The 14,186-nt window shown below is 37.6% G+C and overlaps 1 protein-coding gene across 2 annotated transcripts in view; it reads left to right on the forward strand.

Annotated features, from left to right (window-relative positions):
* Positions 1-5,343: 5,343 nt before the first annotated feature.
* Positions 5,344-14,186, forward strand: part of LOC116180458 (potassium channel subfamily T member 2) — a gene marked incomplete at its 5' end in the record, with an annotated part of 45,000 nt that continues 36,157 nt past the window's right edge. The window contains 8 exon segments of one of the 2 annotated variants that reach the window (XM_031500446.1): positions 5,344-5,418; positions 5,467-5,550; positions 6,800-6,894; positions 12,461-12,644; positions 12,693-13,058; positions 13,167-13,384; positions 13,444-13,593; positions 13,646-13,935. In XM_031500446.1, coding sequence (XP_031356306.1) covers positions 5,344-5,418; positions 5,467-5,550; positions 6,800-6,894; positions 12,461-12,644; positions 12,693-13,058; positions 13,167-13,384; positions 13,444-13,593; positions 13,646-13,935 — 1,462 coding nt within the window. 2 annotated transcript variants of the gene reach the window in all.

A 14,186-nucleotide genomic window follows, 5' to 3' on the forward strand; every position in this document is an offset into this window, starting at 1 on the left:
AAATGCTACATTGTAAACTAGTAATCTCTTCGAAAGTATATTCGTAAACAATGTCACTCACATATTCTTACAAATCTTAGTAAAGAAATATTTTGGAAAAACTGCCGAGTGCGCCCAAAGCGTCTCGACGCTTACCATCTGGACACTTCTGTTTGCATCACGAATTGAGCTAATCACGTGCACACTGATTTTTTCTGATCCGCTTCGTTTACTCGCTCGAACTTTTAAAATCGTCAGAGCGCCGAAAAACAAAATCCCTGAATAAGGAAACGCTGACGAAGCTTGTATGGACATACTACTCCGCACACAGACGGTCGATAAATAAAATAAAAAAACTCAAAAAATCCATAAAGCTACTCAAAACCCTTCTATATAAACTTAATGATGTCCCCTGAACTTAAGACCCTACTTTCCTTAAGAACTTTTACCTAAAAATATATCCAATGAAAATATTCAATGAAAAACCAAAAATATATACACCCTCTAGTCTCTTTACTTGTTCATGTCTAATATGATATATTCTCTTCTTTTTTCTTCTTTTTTTCTCTCTCATCTTCTTCAATGTCTTCCTTAACTTGTAATTACTCAATTAATCTACTAAATTTTCTTATTCTCTAACGTAAATTTATTGTTTTTCTTTCATTTGCACTTGTGCTACTTCCACTCTACTATCTTCTCTGACTTTCTATTACTAGTCTTATTTTAAATTTTTGATATGAATTTTTTACAAAGTTAATCAATTGATTTATGTTTCTCACGATTTTATTCTCTTGATGCCATTAATTATTTCTTTAATTTCCATGTCTAGGGTCCATAACCTGCTGATTATGAATTAATCGTGACACAATTATTTAAAATACACACAATTAATCTGTTTATGCACCCCACCAGCATACGAACTCTGAATTTAGAACAAGAACATTCGGGTCACTTTCGCAAACCGCCGCCCGGCCGTAAACCGGAGGGACTCGAGTTTTTTATTCCTTACAACTTTAGCAATCATAACGACTGTCTAAGGCAAAACCACCAACCAACTTTTTAACAACGAAACTTTTACCAATAAGAGTAAAACTCGAATTCGCCACAGTTCTGGACCCGGAACTCGAATTTTCCTGTAAGAAACGAGAAGTAACGAGAGAAGTTTCTTTTAGGCCCTAAGCGACCGCAGAGAAATGAATAAGGAATAGCGCAATCGATATAGGAAAAGACAGACGGGCGAACACTAGCTCTTTCTGCGTTGTATAAAAACACAGGGATTTGCATACTTTTATCCTCGATGGAATACAAACATTGCCTTTTTGGCGATACGGAAACTACTCAACGTGAATTTTTGATTAATATGCTACCCCTCGCACGTCTGCAGAAAAAAATCCGAACCTTTTTCCGTGCCTACTTTATGACAGGAAATTTTAGTTTCCATCACAGTTTCTCTGCCTAGGAAACAATATTCTAATAAAAACTAGAACGTGTGCGAGAAAAGGGTACAAAGAATCAGAAAAATAGAGTAGAATGTATTGTTGTGAAAACAGCGTCATGTAAATGTAAAAGTTGGTTTACAGTATTTGAATTTGTTGTCTCAGTGTCTATTTTTTCTTTGAGAATTGTTGTCTTTGCGTAATTCTTGTCCAAATTCTGTCGCTTTTGTAAATTGTTCCTTAAGATTTGTGTATTTAATTTTAAAACGTGAAATTGCGTGTTAAAATGTAGGGACATCTGGTTTTTAGCATTGGAAATGTTTACGATTTCGAGTATTGCCTTTTTTTGAAGCCCGAAAAAAAAAATTGTCTCAGATCGACCCGGAAAAAAAATTTTCTTATAGAATGTGGCCTGTAGAATCAATAATTTCAAACAGTTCCAAGATTGGGCTACTAGTTCAAAAGTTACAGCCCTTTGAATTTTCTTTCGAAATTGGTTTCTAGTCTATAACTTTGATTGAGAAGTCTGATCGAAAAAGTACGAATTGTTTTGGATTCTACGCACCAAAATTAATAAGAAAAACTGTTTTCCCGAGAAATTTTGGTGTAGTCGATTTTTGGTAAAAAAGGAAGGTTATACACTGCCTTTTTTTGAGGCCCGCAAAGAAAATTGTCTCAGATCGACCCGGAAAAAAATTTTCTTATAGAATGTGGCCTGTAGAATCCATAATTTCAAACAGTTCCAAGATTGGGCTACTAGTTCAAAAGTTACAGCCTTTTGAATTTTTTTTCGAAATTTGTTTTTTGTCCATAACTTTTTATTGAGAGGTCTAATCGAAAATGTAGAATCGATTTGGATTCTACGCACCCAAATTAATAAGAAAAAGTGTTTTCCCGAGAAATTTTGGTGTAGTCAATTTTTGGTAAAAAAGGAAGGTTATACACTGCCCTTTTTTGAGGCTCGAAAAAAAAATTGTCTCAGATCGACCCGGAAAAAAAATTTTCTTATAGAATTTGGCCTGTAGAATCCATAATTTCAAACAGTTTGAAGATTGGGCTACTAGATCAAAAGTTACAGCCCTTTGAATTTTTTTTCGAAATTTGTTTTTTGTCCATAACTATTTATTGAGAGGTCTAATCGAAAACGTACGAATTGTTTTGGATTCTACGCACCAAAATTAATAAGAAAAAGTGTTTTACCAAGAAATTTTGGTGTAGTCGATTTTTGGTAAAAAAGGAAGGTTATTATACACTGCCTTTTTTTGAGGCTCGAAAAAAAAATTGTCTCAGATCGACCCGGAAAAAAATTTTCTTATAGAATTTGGCCTGTAGAATCCATAATTTCAAACAGTTCCAAGGTTGGGCTACTAGTTCAAAAGTTACAGCCCTTTGAATTTTTTTTCGAAATTGGTTTCTAGTCTATAACTTTTGATTGAGAAGTCTGATCGAAAAAGTACGAATTGTTTTGAATTCTACACACCAAAATTAATAAGAAAAAGTGTTTTCCCGAGAAATTTTGGTGCAGTCGATTTTTGGTAAAAAAGGAAGGTTGTACACTGCCTTTTTTTGAAGCCCTCAAAAAAAATTGTCTCAGATCGACCCGGAAAAAAATTTTCTTATAGAATGTGGCCTGTAGAATCCATAATTTCAAACAGTTCCAAGATTGGGCGACTAGTTCAAAAGTTACAGCCCTTTGAATTTTCTTTCGAAATTGGTTTCTAGTCTATAACTTTTGATTGAGAAGTCTGATCGAAAAAGTACGAATTGTTTTGGATTCTAAGCACCAAAATTAATAAGAAAAAGTGTTTTCCCGAGAAATTTTGGTGCAGTCGATTTTTGCTAAAAAAGGAAGGTACATATACATTGCCTTTTTTTGAGTCCCGCAAAAAAATTGTCTCAGATCGACCCGGAAAAAAAATTTTCTTATGGAATGTGGCCTGTGGAATCCATTATTTCAAACAGTTCCAAAATTGGGCTATTAGTGCAAAAGTTACAGCCCTTTGAATTTCCTTTCGAAATTGGTTTCTAGTCTATATCTTTTGATTGAGAAGTCTGATCGAAAAAGTACGAATTGTTTTGGATTCTACGCACCAAAATTAATAAGAAAAAGTGTTTTTCCGAGAAATTTTGGTGTAGTCGATTTTTGGTAAAAAAGGAAGGTTGTACACTGCCTTTTTTTGAGGCCCGCAAAAAAAATTGTCTCAGATCGACCCGGAAAAAAAATTTTCTTATAGAATTACTAGTTCAAAAGTTACAGCCATTTGAATTTTCTTTCGAAATTGGTTTCTAGTCTATAAGTTTTGATTGAGAAGTCTGATCGAAAAAGTACGAATTGTTTTGGATTCTACGCACCAATATTAATAAGAAAAAATGTTTTCCCGAGAAATTTTGGTGTAGTCGATTAAGTATTCAAATACTATGCGCAGTATTCGAATACTTCTCAGAGTATTCAAATACCTTGCGAAGTATTCGAATACTAAATATTTGTGAAAGTATTTGAGTTACAAATACAAATACTACTTCCATAAAAGTATTTAATTACAAAGTATTTGAATACTAAAAAGTATTTACAAAATCGAATACTGCCCAGCTCTGTTTGTTGGGTGCCTAGATAGTGGCGTTTCTAGGTACAGTTTTTTTGTATATAGTCCTAGAGGTGGGTTCTTTCCACGGTACTATATGCCATTTTTCCTCCTTCAAAATAAGGGATGATCTTAAGTAAATAGAACACATGGGTGTGAGCATAAGTTTAGATTGATTAGTGAAATTGTGTGTGGAGAAAAGAAATCGTTTCGGAATAAGCTCCCGTTTATTTTTAATTTGTTGCTTTTCAAATCTCTTCTGGTTGTTTCGCTTTCAAAAACAAGAAGGGGATACTGTAACCGAAGCTAGTTAATTTTCGAGTAACTACGCCCGTCATTCACACTCCCAACCGGAAATAAGTAAAATCATAATCTTTAGCCTCACTTTTTATTGCATGATTTTCTTGGAATCAATGAAATAAAAGGAGATCATTCGGGAAAGTTCGCACGTGCAGCATACCACGAGCCATCTCCGGATGAATTGCTATTGAGTTTCACCTCCGTTTTGGTCGCCTAAAGGAAATATACCTGTATCTAATTTTCTGAAGGACCAGGGAAGGTTCCTCTATTATACCGTTACTAAAGACAAGTCTAGGATTTGAGGAGACTTCAAGGCATCAGAAAACTGGCAAAACTTCCACAATCGGCTATGGGTTGGACCGATTGGATTGGCGTGTTGTTTCACGGTACCGCACACTTCGACCTACCATTTTTAATCTATTACTGATTACATTTTGAGAATGTCGAAATTGTAGCGAGTTACAAAAATAAAACACATCATTGACATTTTCCACCTGAGACATGCGAGTGGGCTTGAAAAAGTCTGTATAACGACGTACTGAAGTGCTCTTGCAACCATTACTCTGGCAATATTAAAATATGAATTTTAACTTTCGGTGTACCCCTAAACGATTTTATAACCGCCTACGTGGAAATTGAAAACACCCAATTTTCCAACGCGCAAATCTCGTCTAGATGTTCCTTGTGTAACGAAATGCAACAAATTATAAAGCACGTAACATATTCAGCCCTCGTGGATCATCCATTCTCCTATTCATCCCTTTTAAGCGCTTTCAATCGATCGAACTTTAAATTTATTATCAATAGGGTATGAATGCATTTGCCTCGAAACGATATCAATGCGGACATATCCGCAATGAGAGTGGATGGGAATAAAACATCGACATAAAATGAAAATTTTAGCACCGCGCCCCCACCGGGATCTCTTTGTTTGCCAGGCTTGTTATCCGAAATCTCCCCGTCAATTGAATTTACTTTTTTTTTACAGCGTTAACCGGATCAAATTGTTACTGTCGGAGTCCTAACAAGTTTGTGTTTTGTTTCAGGGAAATATATGGCAGCAGCTGCTCTCGTTTCACTTCATCTTAGAGCTTGTAGATACGATTCCATTTACATTAACGGTAAGTGACGCGATGCCAACTTCGCCATAATCTCTCTCGATGTTTCAGATTTTATACCCGCCTTTACGAAATCTGTTCATTCCCGTGTTTCTGAATTGCTGGCTTGCGAAACATTCCCTTCAGAATATGTTTGTAAGTATCCATTTTACTAAGTTTGAATTGAATTAACTTGGGCTAAAGGTGCTCCACCCGTAAACAAAAGAAAAGTTGGAAATTAAAGGTCGATTCGCACAAATCTAGTAGGCTGTAACTTTGGCGAATGAAATGTTTCAGTTTCAGTTTAATTTTCAAGCTTCAGTGGTTTAGTAAAAAAATCTTTGGAAAATGCACCACAATTCTCGGAAACTTGACAAATAAGTAGAAACAAAAAATTGTTGAGTTCTTATAGTATTTTGCAAATCCAAAAGTTGGAGATAAGCTCAAATCCTAAGATGACTACCTTGAAAGAACCGTTTATCCTTTTATTCTTAGCTCTTGCTATTTAACACTTCCACTAAAAAATTCAACGTTGTTCCCCGGCGACACTCGCAATTCCGCACCTGCGTTGCTTATCTCGCACGTGGCATTATTTATCTCTAAAACCAATTAATTTTTGTTCGATAATAACTTTTACTAACACTGGACCAGATAGATGGCGGCAATTAAAATTCCATGCGTTTTCACTAACGCCTCGGCTGTTTGTTCAAACTGTTAAAATTAGCTGCTTTGTAATGAAGAAAATAAACCGTTACTTCGATTAACGGATCTAAAACTTAATAGTATAGAATAAAGCTGTCATAAAGCCAAAAGAAACTAATAACTTTTTCCGCTTATTTCCGTAAAACAACGAAATTCATAATAAATCAAGTCTTTGTGTCAGAATTATGCCCCGTTTTTCCGTTGTTTTGTTTTTTATACCTATGTCTGGTTGGCTTCCACAAAGCTGGTTTGTGGATGAATTTTACATAAAGTCGTCTTTTCATTTGTTTTGCTGGTAAAGTTTTCATCTTTCCATACGCATTTTTATCATCGATTTTATAAAAACTACTCTTTGCTTTGGTGTAGTGTTAACAACGTAGCCGTAGCCAATTATGCAGAAAGCTGAGATTCTGTGGCGAATAGGTGCCAATTATGTACAAATTCCAAGAAATGTCTCAATCCACTGATCACGTGTGCAATAACGGGTTGGAAATATCTCGTTTGCAATGGAAAATACAAATCTGCATGAATTGAAATTGAATAACGTTAATACTTTCAAATCAATTGCATCGGTTTTAAAAGCGTATTATGCAAATGCACCGACCGTTCATGCATTTACCTTTGAATTAGATTTCATCTGAGTGGAAAACTCCACCTCACTAACGAAGTCGACCTAAATTCTCTATGACGTTTATTTTTCCAGAACGATCTACACAGAGCGATGCAGAAATCGCAATCGGCGCTATCGCAGCAGCTTACGATATTGACGGCAACTTTACTCTGCCTCGTCTTCACAAGGTGAGTGTCGTATAAAATTTTGATCTCTCGAGGGAGAAGTGGACGGGATCGTTATTTTTTTTTCGGTTACCCTTGGCATCTGCGGGTCAGGAGTGCCTCGTGCTGTTCGAATCGAACCGAGAACCTTAATGATCTACATGTTTCAGCACTTACAAGTAGACTGTACGATTGGTTCTCAGTTTGTGTCCGATTGCATACTCTATGTGGCTTTAGCACGTTGCCAAGGGTAAAGCGCCCCGAGTTATTGGGGCCCCTCTGGTACTTACACTGCGTTGAACACTAATTTTTTAACTCTAATTAAAGTTAAAATGATTGTAGTTTGTAGTTTAAATTTTAAACTGCATGTAGGTATTCCGTTTCGTACGAATAGTAGGCGCGGGTCCAGTTATTAACAATAAACATTTTCATCAATGCAAACGCGTGGATTGTTACCAAGGTATTGTTTCGGTGGTTCCTTTTTGGCCAAAAGATGCCGGTCTACTGTTGCTTTAAAGGGGACGCCGGCGGTCGAAGAATTTCGTTGGTTCCGTTTTTGGCTTAATATAAATAGCGAAGCGCAAATAAAGAACAAATGACGGTTGGCGACGGTGAGAGCGTAAATTTTCATTTCATTTCACTTCATTTATTATTTGTTGCCAATACGTTAAGATGTACATGCAAATATATAAAATTTTTGGACATAAATAAATAAGGAATAATATTTAAAATATTAAAAAACACATGTCTTAGTTTTTCTTAAGAATTCACCTAATTGCCCTGACCAATTTAAGTGAAGCGTAGCTTAAAATCCATGGCAACGATTATTGAGAGAATGGTTGTCATGGATTTAGGAAACTACACTTACATTTGTTGGTACATACGGCCATAAGTGATAATTAGTCTGTTTAAGCAAAAAAAAATTTAGATGTTTGCTTAAGGACCTGAGTTCTTTAGCATTAAACATTTGGCAGGCACGAAATAGCACGCATACTAGCAAATCCCCAAAACGTACGTGTCTACTACTGTTAGTATGGCTAATTCTTTAAATAAACCCCTAAAAAGTATCTAAAAAAGCGGCAAAGCACCTCGATTTGACCCATTTTCAATTGGTTTGTTACATGTGGTACATATGTTAACTGTGTAAAGTTGAACCGAATAGGTCAAGCGTTTGCCAAAGACAGAGAAGCGTGACCCCGCGGGGGTCATTGGATCTGGCCCATTTTCAATAGGGTTATTACTTGTGGCATATAGGGCAACTGTGCAAAGTTTGAACCAAATCGGTATCGTGTCCACGGACAGGCGGACACCATCGTCTCCCCTATAAAGCTTGCATCACTTTGCTCTGCCGCTTAATAACGGTCTACAAGAAGTTTTAGGTGGTAAAGAGTAAATTATTCTTGTGGCTCTTTTTTGCACATGAACACTACCATTCCAATTTGAGACGTTGTATCGAATGTGTGAGTGAAATTTCGAGTAATATACGGTGATCAATGCACTTTTAGTGCATAATTGCTTTAATTCATTCAATGTAACCTCGCAAATATTGATGTGCCAAAACCAACTGAGGTCGTAGAATCCAAATCAATTTGTACTTTTTCGATCAGACTTCTCAATCAAAAGTTATAGACCAGAAAAAAATTCAAAGGGCTGTAACTTTTGAACTAGTAGCCCAATCTTGGAACTGCTTAAAATTATGGATTCTACAGGCCACATTCTATAAGAAAATTTTTTTCGGGGTCGATCTGAGACACTTTTTTCTTCGGGGCTCAAAAAAAGGCAGTGTTTTGACTACACCAAAAATTCTCGGGAAAACATTTTTCTTATTAGTTTGGGTGCTTAGAATCCAAATCAATTTGACTTTTTCGACTATCAAAAGTTATAGACTAGAAAAAAATTCAAAGGGCTGTAACTTTTGAACTAGTAGCTCAATCTTGGAACTATTTGAAATTATGGATTCTACAGGCCACATTCTATAAGAAAATTTCCGGGTCGATCTGAGACAATTTTTTCTTCGGGGCTCAAAAAAAGGCAGTGTTTTGTTGTATACTCTTTGATACTATCAAATATACCCTGTATATGTATTATTGCATTGCTATGTAAACGGTAGGTGAGACTACAAGAATACCAAAGATAGAGGGCCATCCTGTATGTGCGGTTGTTTTAATTTAATTTAAATCTGGAGGATTTGATTACAAATAAGCGCAGAATTGGTTTATTTAATCAGAATTCGGTTTTCCATTTTAAAATTGTTTTCATTGCATAATTTCTTATTTAAATTTAATCATTCGTGGGAATTTGTTTATTTAAATTGTGAAAGCGTTAAGGAACATCATGTCGAGTGCATTTAAAATTTAAGGACGTTGTTATCGAGAAAGTTAATTGATTTCAAGACGCACGTGTGTTTAGCGCTGATCGCAAAGGATACAGGTTCACGATTTCTTTTGCGTGTAATTTTCTGTGAGCGAGGGGACACCTCAAACGCTCCTTATTGGTGTTGCATTTCAATTGGCGGAAGTAGGAGTATGATGATTGTGGATTGTGGTGTTCCTCTTCCGAGATAGGACCGTATCAATCAACGTTTCGTCCACTTCAGTAAGGACAAGAAACAAAATAACAATCAAAAATAAACATAAAATATTATAAGGTAAATTTAATTACGCGATAAATTTATTTACAAGTAATCAACAATAAAATTATAACAGTAATTATTATTTATCACTCATAATTTATAAGACAGCACAACTTCAATTCGCAACGATGTTAGACTTGACTAAAGCACAATTCCGTTTGCTTATATAGCAAATGGCCCATATGTCTCGAAAGTTGTCGAACGCTCCCGAATCTTTTAGAATCTTCTTGAGCACACACGTCATATTTCCCGGAAAGACGGAGTCACATTCGCCTTCGTTCTTAATCGCCGATGATGAATCTTTCACGGCGCCCAATATCTATCGGAATTTCTGGAATATTCGCTACAATATAGGTATACAATACTTTTACCAATGATACGGTCCTATCCCGGAAGTCGCTCGGTGCTCGAATTTTAAACGAATTTTAATCTGATCAATGCTAGGTATATATTCAGTAAAAAAATACATTTGAAATATTGTGTTCCTGTGAAGCAGATGTGTACCAAAATGAATAAAAAGGGGTGGATGGCGAGAGGCATTAAAAAAGAACCAGGAAAGCTAAGCCTGAACTAAAACAACTGCGGTCATTTCCCACACCTAATTTTATTACAAACTTTATTGAAGGATTTAGTACGTCTGTTTATTTATAGCTAACTCGAAAGTTCGTCTAATATTATGAATACAGTATGGGGCATAATTAAAACTGATACAAACAAAAGACATTAGGTGCGGGCAAATGTTACCTATTTTGTAAGGGCAACACGCTCAGAGATCCCAAGTTGTTTTAATAATTACATTCGCCGTTTTCGATTCAGCTCTTAATAATGCATATCGAAAATTGCTATTGCCACAGAATAATTAATGACAACTCTTTATTTCTTTAGTTCCACTACGCGTTTTGAAGTGGAATCGATTATAACGGCTAATGGATACGATCGTATTCCACTGAATGTTATAAAATTTGTTACTGGGTGTCATGTGATCAATTTCACTGAACTTTTAAAGATTATTTCTTTGTTGTATGACAAACTGTCCCACTATGAACTTAGGGGTAACACTTTTATCTAGCTATAGATCACAATTTATCGAATTATAACATACATAGTACAGTATAATTTCGACGTATTTTGTCAGGTGATGTTCCCCAAGGCTCTGTTTTGGGGCCTCTTGCGGTTATTATATGTGTATTAACGGTTTGCCACATTACCTTGTACCGTGTGTCCTATTTTTGTTGAGACTACAACTGTACCTCGGCTGTTTTTAAAGATAACTTGCGGTTTTTGGGAAATGTGCCACTTTTTTTCTGAAACTTAATACCACAAACAGAATCGATCTGTCTACATTTGTATCTGAGATACAAGGTAAAAACGAAGAGTTTGACTTTTTGGGATGTTAAAACTGCCATTTTGGATATTTTTTACGTAGAATCAAGTGGCGTAGTGAAAAAAATGTTTGGACTACCGTTTGTCTTCCTTTCAACCCCCTTCCAAAATCTCATCACCTTCGGCTTTTCTACATTTAGCCCTTATTCCTTTCTTTTCCCAATAGTTTTCCATTGTTCCCATCATTTCCGGCATCTATTCTACCATGATCATATCACTGCGTCGTCCGCATTTGCCAGGGACCATATCTTTCTTCTTCCCACTAGCAACCCTCCACCTTGGACCTGTTTTAATACTTTGTTCATGTCTCTTAGATGGAGATTAAATAAGGTTGGACTAAGACTAAGAAAGCTCGGAAATTTAAGTCGAAATAAATTACATTGCAAAAATAAACTTTGAAAATGGTAGTTCGCCGAATAAAAATAGAAATAGGCTGGGAAAAAAAGAACTTACCAATAAAAAAACCAACCGTCAAATTAATATCAAATTGTGTTGTAAAATTAATTGTTTGTAATGATGTGAATGCGTAACATAAAATTATAACATCACAAAAAGTAGCAGGTAAACTTCAAGAGGTAACATACAGGTTAAAAACAAGTTTTGGGAATTATGGGTCAGGTATGCAGGTACCAAGATTCTAAGCAAGGGTGAAATGCACAGGATTTGACTCATCTTTGGTGCAATAAAGCCCTTTTGTTAAAAGCAAGGTGGAAAATTACATGGCCTTGTAGGCAAATTGAATTAAAAACAAGATATGTGGAAATTATTGAATCGCCACTCATTTATCGCACATAGATTCTAAACTGAAGATTAGCGTAATCTCGCCCCCGCAAGATAGGTAGCGTCGCCCCTCGTTCGGGGTTTCGAGCCTACAGTTGAAAGTCGAAGACAATCACGGAATTAGGTGTTGTAGCTCAATTTTGACTACAGTTTTTACCACCCCCGTGACTGCTTCATTGACGGAGAAAATTGTTAGTTACAAACAACAAGTCAGTACATATATCAAACGAATCGGTAATTTCCACATATTAAAATAAAATTATTAAGACTTATATGAATGTTACTTCACGAACAAGACCAAGTAATCAACATCAATAAACATAAATTAAGTAAGCATTACACCAAAAACTACAAACAATAGCATAACGGTATTAAATATGTGATTCTGTATTGCGGTTAAATCAAGTAAATTTCAAAATCAAAGATTGAAACACACAAAAAATATAAAATGCGGCATACAAAACACAAATACGATATAAAGAAATGCAAAAATTGGGTGTTAACATTTCTGGCATTTACTATATTTACTTGCTCATTTTGCTGTACGCATAATAATTCGTCCCTTAACGTTTTTTTAATTGAAGGTCCACTCAAACCGAAGCGGGAATGTGAGAACTCGAAGGGAAGCGGGACGGACGCGGGATATATTTGCACGTAACGTCTATAATTCATAAGAATTAAACGATGGCAAAAACTATTATAGACACGGCGACGCTTGTAGGTTTCTGAATGTTCTCTGTACTCTGAAAGAAATGTATCTTCTGGGTGAACGCTAAGATGTTGTCTCTTTTGCAGCGTATGCGGCATACAGCACTTTCAAAGGGCGGGCCATCGACGACTGAACCTGTTCCAATCGACGTACTACGTGGTCGTGACCTTCTCCACCGTCGGCTACGGAGACTTCGTACCGGACATTTGGCCCTCGCAACTATTTATGGTCATCATGATATGCGTTGCGCTCATCGTCCTGCCGACTCAGGTGACCTAATCAGGCGGGTTCACTTTAATGACAAAGCCCATTTCGCAGTTCGAGCAATTGGCGTTCACGTGGATGGAACGACAGAAACTGGGCGGTTCGTATTCGTCCCACAGGGCGCACTCGGAGAAGCACGTGGTCGTGTGCAGCACAACGCTGCACGCGGACACAATTATGGACTTTCTAAACGAGTTCTACGCCCACCCGCTCCTGCAGGATTATTACGTCGTTTTACTGTCGCCGATGGAATTGGACACGACGATGAGGATGATTCTGCAGGTTCCGATTTGGGCGCAAAGGGTAATCTATATACAGGGTTCGTGTCTGAAGGACGGCGACTTGGCTAGGGCGAGAATGAACGAGGCGGAGGCGTGCTTCGTGCTTGCGGCACGAAATTATGCCGATAAGACTGCCGCGGTAAGTTAAGCCCTTTCGGATTTTCCAATTTTTCCGGCTGCTAGCAGAAACTTTTCTCACTTTGAAAGTGCATAAGACGAGAATTAAAATCATTGATTTTTCTCTCAGGATGAGCACACAATTCTACGGTCGTGGGCTGTGAAAGACTTCGCTCCAAATGTAGCTCAATACGTACAAATATTTAGGCCGGAAAATAAGCTGCACGTGAAGTTCGCCGAGTACGTCGTCTGCGAGGACGAGTTCAAGTACGCCCTGCTCGCGAACAATTGCACTTGTCCCGGAGCGTCGACGCTCGTCACTCTACTTCTGCATACCTCTCGAGGGCAGTACGTACATTCAGGCGCGAAATTAAAGTGGCACTCGACGTTAAAGGGCATTTTTCTAGGGAGGGCCAGCAGTCGCAGGAGGAGTGGCATCGACTTTACGGACGCTGTTCGGGCAACGAAATTTATCACATCGTCCTCGGGGATAGCAGATTCTTCGGCGAGTACGAGGGGAAAAGTTTCACGTACGCGAGTTTTCACTCGCATCGAAAGTGAGTATGGCGCGCGAGATTTTGGGCGAGCGCGAGCGTGGCGAATTTGTAGGTACGGGGTGGCGCTGGTCGGCGTGAGGCCGGCCGAACTGCCCGAATTCTACGAGGATACGATCTTGCTTAATCCGGGCCCGCGGCACATTATGAAGAAGAGCGACACCTGCTACTACATGAGTATAACTAAGGAGGAGAACTCGTCATTTACGGTCGCCAATCAGCAGACGACCAATACTGCGTCTTCTGAGCCGGTAATAGTAACGGCGGAGGAAAAATCAAACGCTTCTACCACTAAAGACGGTACCAGACTTCCTCAAGTCATTCTGCAAGTCCCTACATGTGTCAGTGAGTGTTGTCGCGCATGTTGCTATTTATCATGGAGGTACGCAGCGCTTTCCCCCAACTGCGGGTTCTCTGCATTGCATAAGCTGTGTATATCCATGAGAGACAACAGTTCCGGAACGCTTGGCTTTTGGACGTACACGACGCGGTCCTGATCGATGTTGGTCTGACAAATACTCATCGTAATGCAATTGACGTAGCCGCTTTTCATGTATTGCACATAAATGGAAATACCATAGATTTTTTCATGTCGA

The sequence above is a fragment of the Photinus pyralis genome, unplaced genomic scaffold (assembly GCF_008802855.1).
Source record: "Photinus pyralis isolate 1611_PpyrPB1 unplaced genomic scaffold, Ppyr1.3 Ppyr1.4_LG9, whole genome shotgun sequence".
NCBI classification, from domain to species: domain Eukaryota; kingdom Metazoa; phylum Arthropoda; class Insecta; order Coleoptera; family Lampyridae; genus Photinus; species Photinus pyralis.